The sequence below is a fragment of the Strix uralensis genome, chromosome Z (assembly GCF_047716275.1).
Source record: "Strix uralensis isolate ZFMK-TIS-50842 chromosome Z, bStrUra1, whole genome shotgun sequence".
NCBI lineage: Eukaryota > Metazoa > Chordata > Aves > Strigiformes > Strigidae > Strix > Strix uralensis.
Window position 1 is genome coordinate 76,605,707 of NC_134012.1, and position 20,221 is coordinate 76,625,927.

The window sequence follows — 20,221 nt, forward strand, 5'->3', positions numbered from 1 at the left end:
CCTGGTTGCACATGCAGCACACACTTCAGAGACAGCACAGCTGTTGGAGAAACAATGAGTTTCTGCAGCAGTAAAGCTTCATAATACAGAGTGTCTCAAATTTTATTATATTTATGGAGCAGCTTCCCTTTTAATAAGGTTTTCCTCTAATTTATGGAACTGTCTCATCACATCAGCAGTTGTCTGATTGGCAAAATGTTCAAAAATACTAATAAAGGGAAAATTCCTCATGCTAATTTTCTTTAATATTTTTCCTGTATGCATCCACAGTAAAATACGTGAGTGCAGATGCTTTCCTTCTAATATCTTCATATGATTTATGACTAGATGCCGCACAGCCTTCCTTGGCAGTGGTGACAAAGCTGTTTAAAATCATCTGTTATCTAAAGCAGCCCTTTTTGCAAGACCCTTTCTCAGACTTTCCCTCAGAAGGCTTGTAGGTGAGTTGTAGTAAAATTCCTGAAAACTAAAACTAAAAGAAAATAAGCTACTTTCTGAAAACCCAAGTTGGAAGCTAACGATCCTTCGAGTTCACAGGGGCTACTAGACAGCAATGCGTGTCTTTGGGTCCCTCTTGTGGTCTGGCAGCAACAAGCTGCCATCATCAACACTCCCTTGCATGATCACAAACACGCCAACACACGGGAAGACACGAGTGTTCCCAGAGACACAGCCAGATCCGGCACAGATGAAGGATAAAGATGCCGGTAATCTGCATGAGAGCCGGTTCAAGCCCATTTCTCATTATTACTACAACTATTGAAATTCCAGGGAAATACTACATAGAGCCAAATAGCACTACTCCATTTCCGTGTTGAAACTTACTTTGTTCCACAGTATCGAATAAACATAATTAAACTACTACAGTCTACAATCCAACATACATAAAGGGTGTCAGGACATGACTGTGTTTCACATAACTTCCAGATATATATCCAACATTGTATATTCAAGATTTTGAATAAATGTATGCTCAAGATTTTGTATATTCAAAATTTGCACATTGTATATTTGTATATTGTAGGTTTTGAAGGCATTTTTCTTTGTAAGCATAGTCTTTGAGATTACTACAAAGCAAAGTTTGATTGAGACAATATAAATTTAGTTGGGGGGAGTGTTTTGTTAATGATTGAAATACAGTAAATAACCTTATCCACTCTCTCTGAGCTCCAGCCTGTTTACAAACTAACAACCTCAGGAACAAGTTCAGACAAGTAGGCACTAGCTTGACATTGCAAATCTGGGGAAGACAAGAGGGAGATGAAGGAGTGAGAAAATATCCTTTAAAATGGGTGGACCTGGCCAAAGCAACAAGGTCCTTTTGGTACCTGTCTCCATCCAGGCACCAAGCAGTGATACAAGAAAGGCATATGCCATCAGGTCCTGTGGACAAGGTGTTTCAGAGAAGCCTAAGCAGTGTTGTCTTCTCTCTTCAGCTGCTCCTACTACTACTGCAGCTCCTCAGCAGGCATGAAAGGGTCAAAGAGCTATGAACAACAGCTGGACAAAGAGGCCAGTGCAACATCTGAAGCCATAAAGAACAGCAACATGTGGGTTTGGAGGAGTGTGTGCTAATGAGGGAGGCTTACCCCAGACAAAAAGGCTGCTTGTTGCAGCCCTGCCTTCACCATCATCCAGCTGCCTGCACTGGCCACAACCACGCTCACCTTTGTTAACTAAATGGGAGTGTGTCAACTTTATGTCCTTCCTACTGTCTGAGCACCTGTCATCGCAGGGCCTCAGAGATCTCTTACCTCTCCCACACATAACTCTGTGCACCTTTGGCCATGTTCCTCAAAAAATTTTTCTGAAATGCCACTCGTCCCTCCTTCCCCCTCCAACAGATCCCTGAAACTGCTGGGGACTCCTCTGAGCCCCCTTCTCCTACCTCCAACTGATCCCTCCCAACTTTCTTCCCTTACCTGCATCCTTCTCCCCAGCACCAGCTCCACAAAACCACACTTTTCTGTCCCCAAAGAGCCATCTTCCCTACCCACGGAGAAGCAAAATTCAATTTTGGCTATGCTACAGAGAAGCCTTAAACTGTTCCGAATTTATAATGTTGGCTCACCGTTATTTGACACAAAGGAACTGTTAAAGGCAGTACTGATTTGCTCCAGACTAAGGGCAAATGTACTAGTACGTATATCAAACAAACTGGCAGTGTTGTGTGTAACAACTTGCATCTCCGATTTTGGCAACCAAATTGCCTACACACTTCCTTGGAAACTATAAATAACAATATATGTCAGTATGTCCAGGCAAAACCTCAGTTTCTTTCCAACTAATCCTCTAATCCACATATCTAATGACCAAACACCAGAAAGAGAATCTTAAAGCTTTTGGCTTAAGACTGTCCATTTTCCTAGTTCCTCCATTTCAGAAATATCTACGTCTTCCTACATTCTTCATATAGTCAAGAGGCTTTTGAAACTTGCCTAAATACAAATAACTTGATGCATGTGTAAAGATAATACAACATATTTCTAACACTGGATGTTCTGTGGGATATATTTTGATAGGAATACAAAAAACACAGTACAATTCGTTTGTCTGTTATGTATAATTGTTGTCCTGCTTCCCTTAGGAGGAAGGCAGACCTTTTCCACATACGGACAATGTGTCTCCACTGCTTGGAAAACCACCCCATAACAATGCTAACAATTCTCTAAATGCCAGCACTGTGTAGTTTAAGTTGACTGGTGCTAAACCCACATTCCCTCATGTCAGCTGCCCTCTTAAGAATATATAGACTTGCAAGCGAAAACTAGTCCAAAAAGGCTACCTTATTCAGTAGTTCTCTTTATTCCTTTTTGTTACCTCCGAACAGAGTTGTTGCTTTTCTCAGCTATGTCCTCTTTTCCAGCCTGAAATCTTTTCTGGGGAGATTTTGGGGACTTTGGATATTTACAGTAGACTTTCAGGCATCCAACAGCCTCAGCAGAGAGGTAGTGTTTGTTCCCAATGGGCACCTGAAAACCCTCCACATGTCCCTCAGGCACACAAACAGGGCATCCGGTATCTGGCCTCCAACACACTTGCAGGAGAAAGCAGAAAGCCCATCCTTCCCTGCTTATCCAGAGTGGCCAGAGACAGGAGCTACAGCTGCAGGGGCACAGAGGATGTGCTGTCCCACCACAGGGACCGGTGCCACAGGACAAAGCACAGGTCCTTGCATGAGCCCGGGGTGACCACGTCCAGTACAGCTCTGTTCACCTACACCTGTGCTGTGCTGCTACATGACAAACAAGATACTCTTCAGAGCTGAATAATTTTCTGGGTCTTGTCCTGCTGTGTAATTGTAGATTGGTAGTATTCCAAAAGTGGTTTGGGGAGGAAAAACATGGGAAGCTCCCTAAAAAATGAACAATATTACAAAGCCCTATTCCTCTTCATCTGCCTGTAGCTTCTCACTTATAACAACCCATAGTACAAAAGCACAGCCATAACAAGAGTTTACTTTAAAACATAAGCAAACATTTTCAATTAAACACCTAAAGAGAACACGTGGGTCTTACACAGCCAGCCTGATTTTCAGAGACACTAAGCACCGCCACTGAATGCAGGAGGAACTAAGTCAGAGGAAGATTAGTACTTCTGACTACCCAGAGTGCACAACTTGGAATTTTACAGCCCAGTTGTGATACGCAATCAGCTTGAGAAAATCTTGGTGTAAGAGGATCTTTGGTCCATACTTTTTCCTGAATTGTGGTTATTTTTTATTTCTGAAGTCAATAGAAATACATTAGTTCAAATTAACTGAGTATCTGACCCCTCATATTTAGATAATCACATATGCACACATATATGTGTGTCTACCTGTAAGTACGTAGGCTGTATTTAATGAAAGTATTTAATATTTTTACAAAGTAATGTTTCTTATAAACAGTAAATTAGGAAAGCAAATACTATCTATATACTTTTTACAACATGAAATTTTCACAATGAGCAAGTTGTCATGTTCTGCACCTCTAATTTATTATAATGTTCAAAAAACCCATTAACCTGGCAACTAAAACACATGTGGAGGTTGTAAAACTATTCACTATAATAAAACACAACTTTTTTAGCTAGCTGAGGAACTGGGAATTAAGTTGATGGAAGGGATCATTGCTTAATATTTTCTGTAACATCAGCAATCTTGTCAAAATCCCCTGGTTGCTCTGAGAGTAGAAGACATCTGTTTTATTGGGTGAGCACATATCCTGGAATGTCTGCCATGAGATGGCGTCACAAACAGGCTTCATTACTCCTTCACGCATTAAGCCTGGTTTACACTTCACAGTGCCATGGAAAAATCACACATTCTGTTATGCCAGCAAAAGCCTTGATGTAGACACAGTCCTACAGATTAGAAAATCCCCTTGCCATTATCATTTAGCTCATGTGGGGAATGACTGCACGCTGTACCAGCATGTGAACAATTTTGCCATTTACATTGGACCACAGGTTTGCCATGTAAGCTTCTGATAGCAGGATTTGCCTGCATAGCTGTCTCTCACTTTCTAGCTTTCAGGTTGTGATCAGTGGCACAAAGTCCAGTTGGAGGCCAGTTCCTAGTGGTGTGCCCTAAGGGTTGATACTGGGGCCGCTACTGTTCAACATTGTCATGGATGACCTAGACCCTCACCAAGTCTGCAGACAGTCAGGCTGATATGCCAGAGGGTCCTGTACAGGCTGAAAAAATCAGGCCAGAGGAACCTCATGAAGTTTAACAAATGAAAGTGCAAAGCCCTACCCCTGGGAAGGAATAACCCCAGGTGCAAGTACATGCTGGCTGCTGAACCGGCTGAAATGCAGCTCTTCAGAGAAGGGCCTGGGGGTCTGGTGCACACCGAAATTGACCATGAGCCAACAATGTGTCCTTGCGTCACCGAAGGTCAACAGCTTCCTGGGGAGAACATTGCCAGCAGGTTGAGGGAGGCGATCCTTCCCCTCAACTCAGCACTGGTGAGACATATCTGGAGTGTGAGGCCCAGTTCTGAGCTCCCCAAAACAAAAAAAGCATGGACATACTGGAGCAAGTCCTATGAAGGTCCTCAAAGATGCTGAAGGGACTGCAGCATCTTTCATACAAGAAGAGGGTGAGAGAGCTGGGACTGTTCACCTGGAGAAGAGAAGGCTCAAGGGGATCTCATCAGTGTGTACAAATACCTGATGGGATAGTGTAGAGAAGACAGAGCTAGGCTCTTTTCAGTGCTGCCTGCTGACAGGGCAAGTGACAGTGAGCACAAATTAAAACATATTCAATTGCATCTGAACACAAGAAAACACTTTTTTGCTGTGAAAGTAGGTGATCAAAGTCTGGCACTGGTTGCCCAGAGAGGCTGCAGTGTCTCCATCCTTCAAGATACTCAAAACCCAACTGGACATGGACCTAGGTAACTTGCTCCTGGTGATCTTGCTTGAGAGAGGTGGGTAGACTAGGTGATCTCAAGAGGTCCCTTCTAACCTCAGCCATTCTGTGATTCTGTGACAGTGGTATTGACAAACCTTTAGGAACTGGAATGAAGTTAACAGATCCACGTGCCCTGGACAGACACCTCTTCTAGCTCCATCTATGCCAGCAGAAGGTGTTACCTTTTCCATTTAAGAATTTTTTCCTCAGGCACTTTATTTCTCAATTTATCAATTTTATAACAGGTATAGGCATGTCGCATGTCTGAGGCAACTAAATCCATTCCCAAGGAAAGATCAGATATGCTGATCATCTAGAGCTTCTTAATATAATGATGATAGTTAGCTAAACGTATTTCACTTGCCTCTCTTTTACAGACTCCGTGCTTCAGGGCCAAGAAATTTTTCAGGAGAAATTACATTAGAATAAGAAAGTCTTTCACAGAGGGGGAACCTATTCTGAAATATTCTCTTAGATGCTATTGACACAGAGAATGAGCCTTTGGATGTGGCACAGGGAGGCACAGGCATGTTAGTTTTAATCTAGTGAGCCTGAGGAATGGCAGAAACCCCAGCCCGGGAAGGCAGACAAAGCACAAGTTGTATGGAAACTCTGACAGAAGACTTTACTTGCCAAACCAGGCTGAAGCCAGTGCTGTCATTTTTCCCTGCTTTGTCCTTACCCCGACTAGCTAAATTTTTAATCACATTTTATTATTGCACCTTTATTTCACTGCATAAGCATGTCTTTAAACCCTGTTTTCATGGGCAGTTTGAGCTATAGTTTTTCAGTAATTCCCTTGAATCTGCTGCCACCTAGTGAGCAGAAATCAAGCTGAAACGCAAGGGTTTTCCAGCCAGCAGTAGCGTTTTAGCTTCCAGACATACAGGATTTTGTCCTGCTGTCCCTCCATGTCAAGGTGCAGCTGGTGGTAGGATTTGCATGCATTTCCCCAGTAGGCTCCCAGATGTAAAGATATAATTGATATAAGGCCTCCTCGTCCTTATACCGTATACCCTCTCTGGCTAGTTCTAAATCACTTCATTTTTAACGCCTAGAGATGTTCATTAGATTGCTCTCCACTAACAAATCCTATTGGTATTTCTTAGGAATATTGTTTCAGCTTTTTCTAAGGTTAACAAGCTATTTAGGAATATGACCCAGGCCCTGTGGCAGTGTGGTCATAGGTAGCAAGGCACATGGGAGAATATGGTCAGGTATCTAGAAAATTTCTGATCTCCAATGATCTGGAACTTCATTCCCAAACAAGTGCAGGATCCTGATGAGGTGATAGAATGTTTGGAAAAAAATAATGCCCTGGCTATTCCAAAGAAGCACAACTTACTGCAGTGTGCTGGGACCTGGCCAGCACCTACCAAACACTGCTCGATATTATGCAGCACCCTCAAGGAGAACAGAAGGTCTCTGAATCTGAAAACATACCAATAAACACTATGGGTAAACCAGACACTGTATCAATCACCTCTATAATTAAAAAGAAACAATGGAAGCGGAAGTCAGCTCATTTAGTAAGGGATGAAGAAGTTTCTCCTAAAAAGAAGAGGGAGAAGGAATCAGAAAAGGCAGCCTTTTCTGCAGCAGACCAGTCACAAGAACAGGAGGAGGAAGTGACTGAGATCATAAATGAGACAGAAACCACACAATTCCTATCCCTACATGAGCTGCGAGATATGTGAAAAGATTTTAGCTGTCAACAAGGAGAGAAAATTCTCAGCTGGTTACTCTGATGCTGGGATATTGGGGCCGATATGAGAAGGTAAGGAAGCCCAGCAGCTGGGATGCCTTGCTAAGGATAAGGCCATTGACAAAGGAATTGGAAAAAGGGCAGGAGTCCTCAGGCTTTGGCAGTGACTCCTATCAAGTGTGAAGGACCAGTATCCCTTCAAGGAAGAACTTGCAAATTCCTGAAGCAAATAAACCACCATGGAGGGAGGGATCCAGTATCTGAGGGAAGTGGCCATGGTGGAGGTGATCTAACAACCTGGATAATGACCAGTCATTCAAAGACCCAGATTAAGTCCAGTGCACGTGGTCCATATGGTGAAAGTTTATATGAAGTGCACTGATGTCATATGCCACCACCCTGGTGATAATGAGCTGGTCAGACACAGAGGCACCAACTGTGGATAGATTGGCCAGACAACTCCAGCAATGCAAAGATAATTCAGGCCTGTGTCTTGACTGTGACGGAACTGACCCAAAAATTGTCTGAGCAATCCAAGAAGGATAAGTCTTCTTCACCCACAACAACTAATGTCTCAGCTATTAAAGTGTCAGCCTTTCTCTGTTCAAGGGAGAGGGTACTGGTGGCACACACCACATGCAACCCTGTGGTTCTTCCTGCATGACCGGGGGGGGATATGAAGAAGTGGGATGGTGAACTTACCTGGAGACTAGAAGCTCAGGCACAGGAATTGCAAGGAAGAACAACAGCCAAAAGGCATCCATCCAGGAAAATTACTGCTGCAGTGTCATTGTGCAGAGTAAAAGGGCTGATTGTACTTTTGACCTTGATGAAGGACTTCTGTTTTGCAGTTACAGAAATCAAGTGATAAAGACTCCGACCAGGAATAGAGGGGCCTTGCCTTCAGCCAGGCAGAGAAAAGGGACAACCGGGTTTACTGGACTGTGTGGGTTTGATGGCCTTACACATCAGCCCCATGGGAGTATAAAGTTCTAGTGAACACCGGTACACAGTACTCTGAAACCATCAGATTACAAAGGGACAGAATCTGTCTGTATTTCTGGAGTGATGGGAGCATCCCAAGAACTGTCTGTGGTGGAGGATGAGGTAAGCCTAACTGGGAACGAGTGGCAAAAGCATCCTATTGTGACTGGTCCAGGGTCTCCACGTGTCCTTGGCATAGACTACCTCAGGAGAAGGTACTTCAAGGACCTGAAAGGGTACTGGTGAGCTTTTGGTGTAGCTGCCTTGAGTATGGAGATTAAACAGCTCTCTAGCTTGCCTGGTCTCTCAGAGGATCTGCCTGTGGTGGGGTTGCTGTGGGTTAAAGAACAGCAGGTGCCAGTTGCTACCCTGACAGTGCACTAGTGACTATCGCACCAATGGAGACTCCCTGGTTCCCATCCAATAAGCTGATCTGACAGTTGGAGAGTCAAGGAGTGATCAGTAAGACTCATTCACCCTTTAATAGTCCCATATGGCCAGTGCAAAAGTTTAATGGAGAATGGAGGCTAACAGTGGACTAGAAGTCACACCACCACAGAGTGCTGCCATACCAGACATACTAGAACCCTAATATGAGCTGGAGTCAAAGGCTGCCAAATGGTATACAACCATTGATATCACTAATGCATTTTTCTGGCAGAAGAGCGCAGGCCACAGTTTGCTTTTATGTGGAGGGGTATCCAGTACACCTGGAATCGACTACCCCAGGAGTGTAAATAAAGCCCTATCATTTGTCATGGATTGATACAGACTGCACTGGAACAAGGTGAAGGTTCTGAATACCTGCAGTATATTGGTGACACCATTGTGTGGGGCAACATAGCAGAGAAGGTTTTTGAAAAGGGGAGAAGAATAATCCAGATTCTTTTGAAAGCTGCTTTTGCTATAAAACAAAGTAAGGTCAAAAGATGGTTTTTAGGAGTGAAACGGCAAGATGGGCATTGTCGTCTCCCAATGGATGTGATCAATAAAATCACAGAATCACAGAATCATCTAGGTTGGAAAGGACCTTGTAGATCATCTAGTCCAACCATTGAAATAACAGCTATGTCTCCACCAACCAATAAAAAAGAAGCCAAGCTTTCTTAGGTGTTGTGGGTTTTGGTTAATGCATGTTCCAGGTTATAATCTGATCATAAACCCTCTCTATTGAGTGACTCAGAAAAAGAATGAATTTGAATGGAGCTCTGAGCAGCAGCAAGCCTTTGAACAAATTAAATGGGAGATAGTTTGTGCAGTAGCACTTGGGCCAGTCCAAACAGGACAAGATGTGAAAAATGTGCTTTACGCTTCAGCCAAGGATAACGGCCCTACCTGGAGCCTCTGGCAGAAGTGCCTGGAGAGACTCAAGGTTGACCTCTAGGGTTTTGGAGCCATGGATATAGAGGATCTGAAGCCCGTTACACTCCAACTGAAAAAGAAATATTAACAGCCTATGAAGGAATTCAAGCCACTTCAGAAGTAGTTGGTACTGAAGCACAACTCCTTTTGGCACCTTGCTTGCCTGTGCTGGGCTGGATATTCAAAGGGAGCATCTCCTCCACACATTATGCAACTGATGCTACATGTAGTAAGTAGGTTGCACTGGTAATGCAACTGGCTCAGATGGGAAACCCCAACGGCCTGGGAATTCTGAAAGTGATCATGGACTGCCCAGAGAGCCAAAACTTTGGAGTGTCACCAGAGGAGATGACTTGTGCTGAAGAGGCTCCACTGTATAATAAATTACCAGAAAATTAAAAGCAATATGCCCGGTTTACAGATGAATCCTGTTGTATTGTTGGAAAACATTGGAGGTGGAAAGCTACATGACAAGTTGCAGAAACTGCTAAGGAGAAGGTGAATCGAGTCAGTTTGCAGGAGTGAAAGCCATCCAACTAGCTTTAGATATTGCTGAATGAGAAAAATGGCCACTACTTTACCTCTATACTGACTCATGGATGGTGGCAAAAGCTCTGTGGGAGTGGCTACAGCAATGGAAGCACAGCAACTGGTAGAGCAGAGGTAAACCCATCTGGACTGCTGAACTGTGGTAAGATATTGCTGCTTAGGTGAAAGTACGTCACGTAGATGCTCACATACCCAAGAGTCATGCTACTGAAGAACATTGAAACAATGAGCAGGTGGACCAGGCTGCTAGAATTTAAGTGGTTAGGGTGGATCTGGACTGTGAACATAGGGGTGATCTACCTATAGCTTAATGGGCCCATGACACATCAGGACATTTAGGAAGTGATGCGACATACAAATGGGCTCGTGATCAAGGGGTGGACTTGACCATTGAGGACATTGCATAGGTTATCCATAAATGTAAAGCATGTGCCATAATCAAAGAAGACAAGCAGTTAAAGCCTGTTTTGGTATAGAGGACAATGGCTGAAATATCAGTATATATATGGTATATGGTATGGAATATCCCTTCAGCTAGCTCAGGCCTGCTGTTCTGGCTGTGCTTCCTCCCAGCTTCTTGTACACCTGCTTGCTGGCAGAGCATGGGAAACTGAAAAATCCTTAATTTAGGATAAGCACTACTTAGCAACAACTGAAACATCAGTGTGTCATCAAAATTATTCTCACACTAAATCAAAAACACAGTGCTGTACCAGCTACTAAGAAGAAAAATAACTCTATCCCAGCCAAAACCAGGACAATGGGGAAGCCTGCCGTATTGATTACATCACTACTACAAACCTGCCATGGCAAGCACCATGTGCTTACAATGGTGGAGGTGACTACTGGATGGTTGGAAACATACCCTGTGACCCATGCCACTGCCCAGAATACTATCTTGGGCCTTTAAAAGCAAGTTTTATGGTGATACGGCACCCCTGAAAGAATTGAATTGAATGGGACTCATTTCCAAAGCAACCTCATAAACACCTGGGTCAAGGAGTGACTCACGGAAAAAAGAGTCTACAACTCAAAATAGAGTTATAAAGCAGGTATGTTTTACTCTGGCGCTGGGGTGCAAGGGGATTTCTCCACAAAGCTTGCACCCCAACAGCACTTTTTACCAAAAACTTATAGAGGGTGGATATACATATTCATTGGATTACATAACACAAACATACATATGCATAAGTAAGGCTGGGTTAGTTCGAAAGGCTGGTGTCAGCAGTTTATGTTATCTTTGCACCTGCACATTGCCTCCTGGGGGTGTCTTCAGGAGGAAGGCTCATAGTCTTTCTCACCTTATTTTTTCCCTGGAGCATGCGCAGATTCTCTTAGCTAATTTCTTGAACAACAAAAAATATTTTTCAGCCTGTTTACTCATCCTATCTTATTTAAGGGAACCAATGAAACTTCTACAATCCATATATGGCTATCTTTACTCATTACTGAGGCCCAACTAGTTAGAGCACACCTGTTCCTCAAGGACAAAAACATGATATTTTGCTGAACACTGCAGTTCTTGGTAGATTTTCACAGTAAACTGCTTTGTTTTGATGAACACAGTAGTCCTTGGTAAAATTCCACAGAACAGTCTGGGCAAGCAGGATTCTTAGCAATATTCAAAAATACTATAAGTAATACTATAACTTGCTATAAGTAAGTAAATAAGTTGCTAAGCAGTTTTCTATAAGTAAATAAGTAAATAAGTCTTAAAACAAGTAATCATTTCTCTGTATCAGGAGCATGGCATTGACTAGGTGTATCACATCCCCTATCATGCACCAGCCTCCAGGAAAGTTGGAACAAAACAATGGACTGTTAAAAACTACACTGAGAGCAAAGGGTGCTGGGTCATTCAAGCATTGGGATACACATTTAGCAGAAGCCACTTGGCTAGTTAGCACTAGAGGATCCGCCAGTTGACCTGGCCCTGCCCAGTCAAAACCCCTGTGCACTGTGGAAGGAAATAAGATCCTCATAGTACATATAAGGAGCTGGCTGGGAAAAACAGTCTGGGTTCTTCCTTCTTCAGGAAACGGTAAACCTATTTGTGGGATTGGTTTTGGTCAAAGACCTAAGCACACTTGGTGAGTAATGCAGAAGGATGGAAAAGTCCAATGTGTATCTCAAGGTGATTTAATCCTGGGTGAAAACAATCCATAATTTGAGTTGTATGATGGCAGTGTTACATGATGGTGGCTGTCACCACTTCTGTGGCTGCCATATATCAGAGGTATTGTAGCAGGAACCTCTCACTGCTAGTCAAGATAGAGGCAAGAGGGGGAATTCACTGCAATGTTAAAACTTACAGCCTAGTCCAAAGGAACCAGGGGTGGAGTATATACTTTTAAAATTGTTGTAATGCATGATTTGAGTTGCATGTTACAGGAATTACTACAGCAGAAACCAGCTGAAACAATGAAGGACGAACCTCACAAGAAGCAGTGCAAATGCAGCAGTGACCCGACTTGAGCTGGTTTTAGTGCCCAGTAACTCCACACAACATACCACCACTCCTGTCCTGAGTGAATACCATAACAGATGAAGCCCAAAGTCATAGACCAAATTAATTCAGTGAACATTTTATGGATATTTTACAACAAAACAAACATTTTATGGGGAAAGGAGTGGTTAATGAGGATGTATTGAGATAGATGGGACCTCAACATGACATAAATGGTATGGAATAAGGGGTAGAGAATTGTACTGGTTTTGGCTGAGATAAAGTTAAATTGTATGGTGCTGTGTTTTGGATTTGCACTAAAAACAGTGTTGATAACACAGGGGTATTTTAGATACTGCTGAGCAGTGCTTACACGGAGTCAAAGCCTTTTCTGCTTCTCACCCCCTGCCCTGGTCAGCGAGTAGGTTGGGGGTGCACCTGAAATTGGGAGGGGACACAACACTGGGCCTAGTTCTTTGCAGGTGTAAATGGGTCAGCTCCACTGCTTTCAGGAAAATCTCACCATAAAATAATCTGACAGGCAGGTTTTCTGACTTACCTGCAAGTGATGCAGTCTTCCACTGGTGTAGACAAGCAGCAACATTTTAAATACTTCTTAGCAGCTTCTCAAGCTGGAGAGTGTTGCAACAATGAAATGCTGAGGTGACAAACACAGCAGATAGAGGGTGAGGCTCCAAGAGATGGCTGAGTCACAGTCAAAACAGGCACTCCACCTCTGCTTCCTACCACTCCTATGCCTGGGCAATACCATCCCCATTAGCACAGTATGTCAGGCTTCTGATCCCAAATTGTCCCTGTTTACCTCATAGAACCACAGAAAATCTCAATCTTTTTTTTCTGGGTGGGTAAGCTTTCCTGAAGGAAAACAGTATCTGTTGTACAACACACACACACAGAAAGCTATTTAAAAGATGTACTAAACACTTGTTGGAGCTAAGTAAATGTAGTTACAGAGAAACTGGAAATGTAATCACCGCTTTAAGCTGGAACAACAAGTCTGTGGCAGATTCAAGATCAGCGCTCCAGAAATTCCAGAGATTACATCTCTTCAAAAATAAAGAACAAATCACAGTATTCACAGGCATCACAGAATCATATTTTAAGTTGCACTCTTTTAATATTTTCCAATTTATCTCTCTTGTTTTCCTTTATTCCAGGTAAATTTAGCAAGAACTGTTAATTCTCTTTCCTGTTTCAGTATATTTGTATTCAGTACGCTAAGTTTACTTTTTTTCACAAAAGCTGACTAATTGTATCTTCCTGCCACCTATTCAGAAAAAAAAAAAAAAATCTTGGCTAATCAAAGTTTGGGTCTTCCAAATATCATGTGTATTTAAGACATACTACCCTTTTAGCTCACTTCCTCTTGTATTTGTCTGATCATAGAAAATGCTAGTATTTGAGTATATAATTATCCATCTCATTGAAATCTAAAACAGAATCTGTGAGTTTCATAAAAACAACAGAAATTTTAGTTTCATAAAAATGACAGGAACTTGACACAGTCTTACATGGGTGCACTAGCAAGGAGCTTCTGTAAGACCAAACATTGTCTGACCCACTGATACAGAGAAATGATTACTTTGGAGACTTATTTACTTATGGCAAACTGCTTAGCAACTTATTTACTTACTTATAGCAAGTTATAGTATTACTTATAGTATTTTTGAATATTGCTAAGAATCCTGCTTGCCCAGACTGTTCTGTGGAATTTTACCAAGGACTACTGTGTTCAGCGAAACAAAGCAGTTTACTGTGAAAATCTACCAAGAACTGCAGTGTTCAGCAAAATATCATGTTTCTGTCCTTGGGAAACAGATGTGCTCTAACTAGTTGGGTCTTGGTAATGAGTAAAGGTAGCCATATACGGACGGTAGAAGTTTCATTGGTTCTCTTAGCTAAGACAGAATGAATAAACCAGCTGAAAAACACTCTTGTTACTCAAGAAATTGGCCAAGAGAATCTGCGCATGCTCCCGGGAAAAGTACAAGGTGAGAAAGACTACGAGCCTTCCTCCCAAAGACCCTTGAAAACGCCCACCAGGAGGCAATGCGCAGGTGCAAAGAGAACATAAACTGCTGACACCAGCCTTTCGAACTAACCCAGCCTTACTCATGCGTATGTATGTTTGTGTTATGTAATCCAATGGATATGTATATCCACCCTCTATAAGTTTTTGGTAAAATGTGCTGTGGGTGTGCAAGCTTTGTGGAGAAATCCCCTTGCACCCCAGCGCCGGAGTAAACATACCTGCTTTATAACTCTATTCGAGTTGTAGACTCTGTTTTCCACAAGTCACCACTGCAGTCAGTATGACATGAAACGCGCTAAGCCTGCAGACACTCAAACAATTTTAAGGAAGAGGAGGGAAGACAGGGCTCAGAAACGTTTCTATGTTTGGCACGCCAGCCACATCTGCTCACAGCAAGGTTTTTGGTAAGTTGAGCTATCCCTCCACACCAGGCCCTCTCCAGAGATCATTGTGCTAGGAGACTTTTCTTATTTTGAAGGGGTCATATAGGGGAAGGTAAAAGTAACTTCCAAGTGCTGATGCAAAGCAATTGACTATAAAGCTATAATGTCGTATCTTTGAAAGGTACCATAAGTAATTTTGGGAAGTCTCTACTATTTGCCTCCCTTCAAAATCTGTATGCTTGTATGCATTTTGCTACGGAAGTCTGGATTGGAACAGAAAGGTGAATTCTCATGAGCACCATCCCATGAGGTAGGTTAGAGCACCTCTCTTCCATAAATATGGATGCAAAAGAGCAGTAGGAAGTAACTGTTGCAAAGGCTCTCAAACTAAACAGGACAAAGAGTTAAAATTCATTTTAAGTACAATCAGTTAGCACCCCAACTAATAAACAACAGATCCAAATGTCTGTGAGAGGAAAACTATTACTGCACAGTCAATTCAAGGAATTCCTAGGATTTAATGACAATCCAAAATACACAATCACTGACCTAAAAGTGAGGACTCTCAGTCTTGAGGAGTTCCCTTGGGCAGCACCCCAACCAAAGAGGAGAGTCCTCAACCACAGCCTCGCTGCTTTAAAGAGGACTAGCTCAAAGTGGCTCCCGCAGGGCACTCCATTTATACCCGAGCTGAATCTGATCTGTGGTCAGTACCAGCTCCCACTGGCCGAGGTCCCCAATTAACGCAAGACCTAAGAAACAAGGGCACAAAAGAATCAGCAGCCACTATTTCTCAATAGGGTGCTTCAGGAAGCCTCATCTTTGTTGGGGCGGGTGCACCCGACACAGAGACTCTCCTAAACTGGGCAGGAATTAGGTAATGAAGAGGGCATGCAGAAACAGGAGGAAGCCGTAAGGGGAAGAGCCTGAGCAAGTTCAGGCAATATTCACAAAATACACAGGTCAGTTAATTCAGTGAGAAGGGTAATAGTGATAAGCGAAGTAGTTTTTCTTCTACAGGAAACCAGGTATATGTCCACTTCCTCAGTTGTCCCAGGTTTTCCCACTCCCTGTAATTTGTGTTTCTCATGAGTAATTTGCTCCGAACATCTACTTCGACAGGGCTGGTTACTTTGATGAGACGTGCAGGCTACACAGGGTTGGGTTTGGCACCCAGCAGCACGGCCATATCTTCAGTTCTCCAACAGACAAGCAAACAGCGTTACATTCAGGGACTATTCTGCTGTAGTTGCTTATATTGTACTGGTTTTCCGATTGCTTGTGCCCATCCATTTATTTACCCTTGCATTTCCAGGAAGATGACTGCAGTGCACACGATACACCTCTCCGGTTTGGTGGGGTTCCCCAGAACAGTAATTGCCACGCTCTCGCAGCTGCGAGGAAGAGCCTTCCACGGCCACTCGTGTGTCCCGCGTTGGCAGGGCTGGCTGTGACACAACGCCTTGGCCACTGCCCGCCCGCTGATCCACGCCGGACACGGCCGGCGCGGGGGGGGGGGGGGGGGGGGGGGGAAGGGCGGGGGGCGCGGGGGCCAGGCCCGGCCCCGCCCGCCGCCGGAGCCAGCCCGCAGATCCCCGTCTCTCGCTCTTCGAGGCAGCCCCGCCCCGCCCCGCCCCGCCCCGCCCCGCCCCGGTGGGCGGCGGGGGCGGGGCCGGGCTGCCGGAAGACCCGCGCGGACGGGCCGCGCGAGGGACCGGTGCCGTTTCCGCCGCGGCACAATGGCAGGGCAGCCGTAGCGGGCGGGTCGTCGCCGGTCGGTGAGTGCCCTTCTCTCGGCGGGGGGGCGGCTGGGCGAGGCCTTCCGGGCGGCGTCCCCCGGCGTCCTGTCGCTCGCCCTTGCACCTCCCTCCCTCTCTCCCTCCCTCTGGGGCCTGGGCCGCGGCCCGCCCGCCGCTTCGCCGGCCCCTCTGCCCGCGGGCTGTCCGGCTGAGTCGGCGGGGCCGAGCGGGGCGCCCCGCGCCGCTGCCCTGCACCGGCCGCCTGGCTGTCCCCCTGCCCCTGTTCCCCGGGCCTTGGGTTGTTCGGAGGGTGGGAGGGAGGCAGGACGGGGCTGGCAGCATTCGTCAGCCGGCGGGAGGACTGGAAGGAGGGGGCCGGAAGCTGCCGCCTGGGAGCAAGGGAGCTTCGGCCCACATCGCGTGTTTCGTGCGGGGTGGTGACGGTGGTGGAGGCCGGTATCGTAACACCGCTGTCTGGGTCCCGGTGCCAACTTGGCCGGTGCTGCCTGCTGCTTCTGACCCGCAGGGAACCTCGTGGACCCCGGCTGCATCGCCGCTGGCCCTGCGGGGCCGGCCACCCCCCTTCCTCGCCCCCCACGCCAAGACGGCACCTTGCGTCGTGGCTGGGAGCCAGAGGCGGGTGTAAACTTTGACTTGTCTCACTTCAGTGCAGGGAGTGTGTCGTCATCCAGCTTGGCGGCTGGGTGCGGGCGTTGCTTCTGGGGATGACTCTAAAACGAGCTGTTTTTAGGTCACTCTGAATTTCAGATTTGGCAGCAGTTTCTTTCCTAAAATAGGAAGCGAGTTCGCCATGTGCGTTTGAAACTTCTTTCAGCTCTTAGCTGCTATAGCTGCATCTCCACAGTTGTACATAGTGGGCTGCGAATTCAGGTCTTTAGGACAGGAATCCTACTTGTTTAGCCACTCATGTGAGAGCAAAAAAACCTCTTCTGCTTAAGAGGGGGATAAATGCTAAAAGCTTCATGCCTGTGAAAAGCAGACACTGAAATGCATAAGGGCGCTTTTGGGGCGTGCAGAATTAAAAAAAACATTTAAGAAAATCAGGCACCCTACTCCCTGTCCTGGGTTCAGCTGGGATAGAGTTAGTTTCTCTCCTCATAGCTGGTATAGTGCTGTGATGATAATGTTGATAACACACTGATGTTTTAGTTTTTGCTAAGTAGCACTTAATCCTAAATTAGGGATTTTTCCGTACCTTATGCTCTGACAGCGAGGAGGTGCACAAGAAGCTGGGAGGGAGCATGGCCAGGACAGCTGGCCCGAACTAGCCAAAGGGATATTCTATACCATAGGATGTCATGCTCCGTATAGAAACTGGGGGAGTTGGCAGGGGAGGGATCACTGCTCAGGCATCAGTCAGCTTGTGGTAAGCAATTGCACTGTGCATCACTTGTCTTATCTTGAGGTTTATTTCTCTTGTTATTATTATATTTTAGTTATTAAACCATTCATATTTCAACCCACGAGTTTTACTTTTTTCCAATTCTCCTCGCCACCCCACTGGGAGGGGGGAGGAATGAGCGAGCGGCTGCATTGCACTTAGTTGTTGGCTGGGGTTAAACCATGACACTCCCATATTAGAGGCAACAGAAGGGCATTTCCTGCTGTTTAAGTGCTTCTTGTAAATGCCCTACAGCCTTCTCTGCATCCTTAAGCACATACGTGTCTTCTGAAAGAGAAAACTTTTTTTGTTTGGTTGTATGTGGCTATATTTAAATTATGCAATATTCAATGTCACCGCTGCTACTTACATGTATTTAGCCAGTTTCTTCCAGGGAACTCCCCCTTTCACAATCCACACAGGTTTATGCTAACATTGGAGTTATAGCTCCCTGGAAATCTTTTACAATAAGAACATGGATGTGACCAAGTCAGGGGGAAGGGGGGAGAAGAGAGCAAATAAGTAGCCCAGATCTTTTAAAGAATACTAAAATAATATGAAATATGACTGCTTAATACTGAGTAATGAGAGACCTCAGAATGCTTGTCTAGATAAAATGTGCAAAGTGCACTGGGAGTGCAGCATTGTTTCTTAATCATTGTATCATATTTGCCTGACAGATAGATTGTTGCTCAACTTCTACGCTTCTGTCTTCTCTGATCACAATTTTCATCCTTAACAAGGTGAACAGTGTCTGCTGTGGGGAAAGGGGAATATTCAGATGATGTAGAATGGCTTTGGGTCCATTGCCTCCTACATATTCTACATGCTACAGAGTTCCTTTCAAAGCTTTTTTGTACTGAGCTGAGACTGATGTGGACTCTTAAAAGTTACCTGTCCTAAAGGTGTCTAGACCTTAATACCCAAAAAAGCCATAGGCTGTCCCTGCATTTTGTGAACCACCCACAGGTGTTAGACATTCTAAGAGAAGAAACCTAGCTGAGTTTTGAACTGCCTTTTTTGTTTGGAGCAAATTTTGCTTTCTACTAAGATTTGCTTGCCTTGATGGTATTACAGAACCAGGGCTTTGATTGTTAAGATTTCCATGACAAATAATAACCAGTGTTTATTGCTTGATTAATTTTAAAATGCAACTTTTAACTTCTTAATTTCTAGGCGGGAATCACTAAATTGAACAGCAGTAATCATGGGAGATACTGCAAAACGATGCTTTGCAAAACAAAATAAGGAACAGGAAATTTTACATCAAGAAGAATTAAAAGGAAGTCCCTTACAGAAAGACTACAAAGTCATGGATGAATACGGAAATGGCTATAGCAATAAAACAAATACCAGCCTGCAAAAGAAAAAGGGAACACCAGGTCATTATGGAAGCAGTCCCAGGCGAGGGCCACGTAGTGTTTTGAGTAGCTCATATTCACTTAAAAACACAACTCACAGTCAAGGGTCAAAGTTAAATGATACCCAGAGAGACCAAATGAAGAAGTGGGTATCTGATGACCATCGTGGTACTTCAGACAGCTGGAGAGAGTACAGATCCGCTGCCAGGATTCCTGTGCATAGCAGGACAAGAAAGGACTCTTTTCATGAAGTTGAAGGTGCTGGAAATAGAAATGTAAGACGACAGCTTCAGGAAGACTTAATGAGTGAAGATGTACCAGACATGCAGAAAGGAAGCTCAGGTAATGAACTTGTTTGTTTTTACATAGCTATCCAGTAAAGTAGCTTTCTGTGTGTGTTACTGAAAAGTAAAATTTCAAGATTCACTCTTAAAGCAAAAAATTGTTTTAGTTCTGTCATATATTGCAAGCTATTGACTATGTTATACTGCAGCACTTTAAACAAATTGTTACAGCAAATGATGCAGAACTTGTTTTATAGATTGTGTTGTCTTTGTTAGTTTATAAGTGGTAGGAGTAAGTAGATTGCAACATGTGTGTGGTATCCCTGTTTGCAGTTTTTGAGGTACAATTTGATAGAATTTGTCAAGGCTGATAAGTGATGTTTCAGTTAGGTTGATACTGGGTACGATTTTGGAGCTACTGATGAGGCCTGTAACAATATATCTTAATGAAGACTGAAAACAATGCCTTGTAGGTATTGTGAGAACTTAACACTAGCAACAGTAATACAGCAATAACACAAAACTAATTCTTTATGCATATTGAACTTCTCTATG

At 44.2% G+C, this 20,221-nt stretch overlaps 1 protein-coding gene across 5 annotated transcripts in view; it reads left to right on the top strand.

The window, feature by feature from the left end:
* Window positions 1–16,549: 16,549 nt before the first annotated feature.
* TUT7 (terminal uridylyl transferase 7) overlaps window positions 16,550–20,221 on the top strand; it is a 37,313-nt gene continuing 33,641 nt past the window's right edge. For all 5 annotated transcript variants that reach the window (XR_012627182.1, XR_012627183.1, XM_074856709.1 and 2 more), the window contains exons 1-2: window positions 16,550–16,658; window positions 19,198–19,724. Coding sequence is in view for 3 of the 5 variants with exons in the window: in XM_074856709.1 (XP_074712810.1) it covers window positions 19,229–19,724 (496 nt within the window). In the remaining 2 variants the exon portion in view is untranslated. The remainder of the gene's footprint in view (window positions 16,659–19,197; window positions 19,725–20,221) is intronic.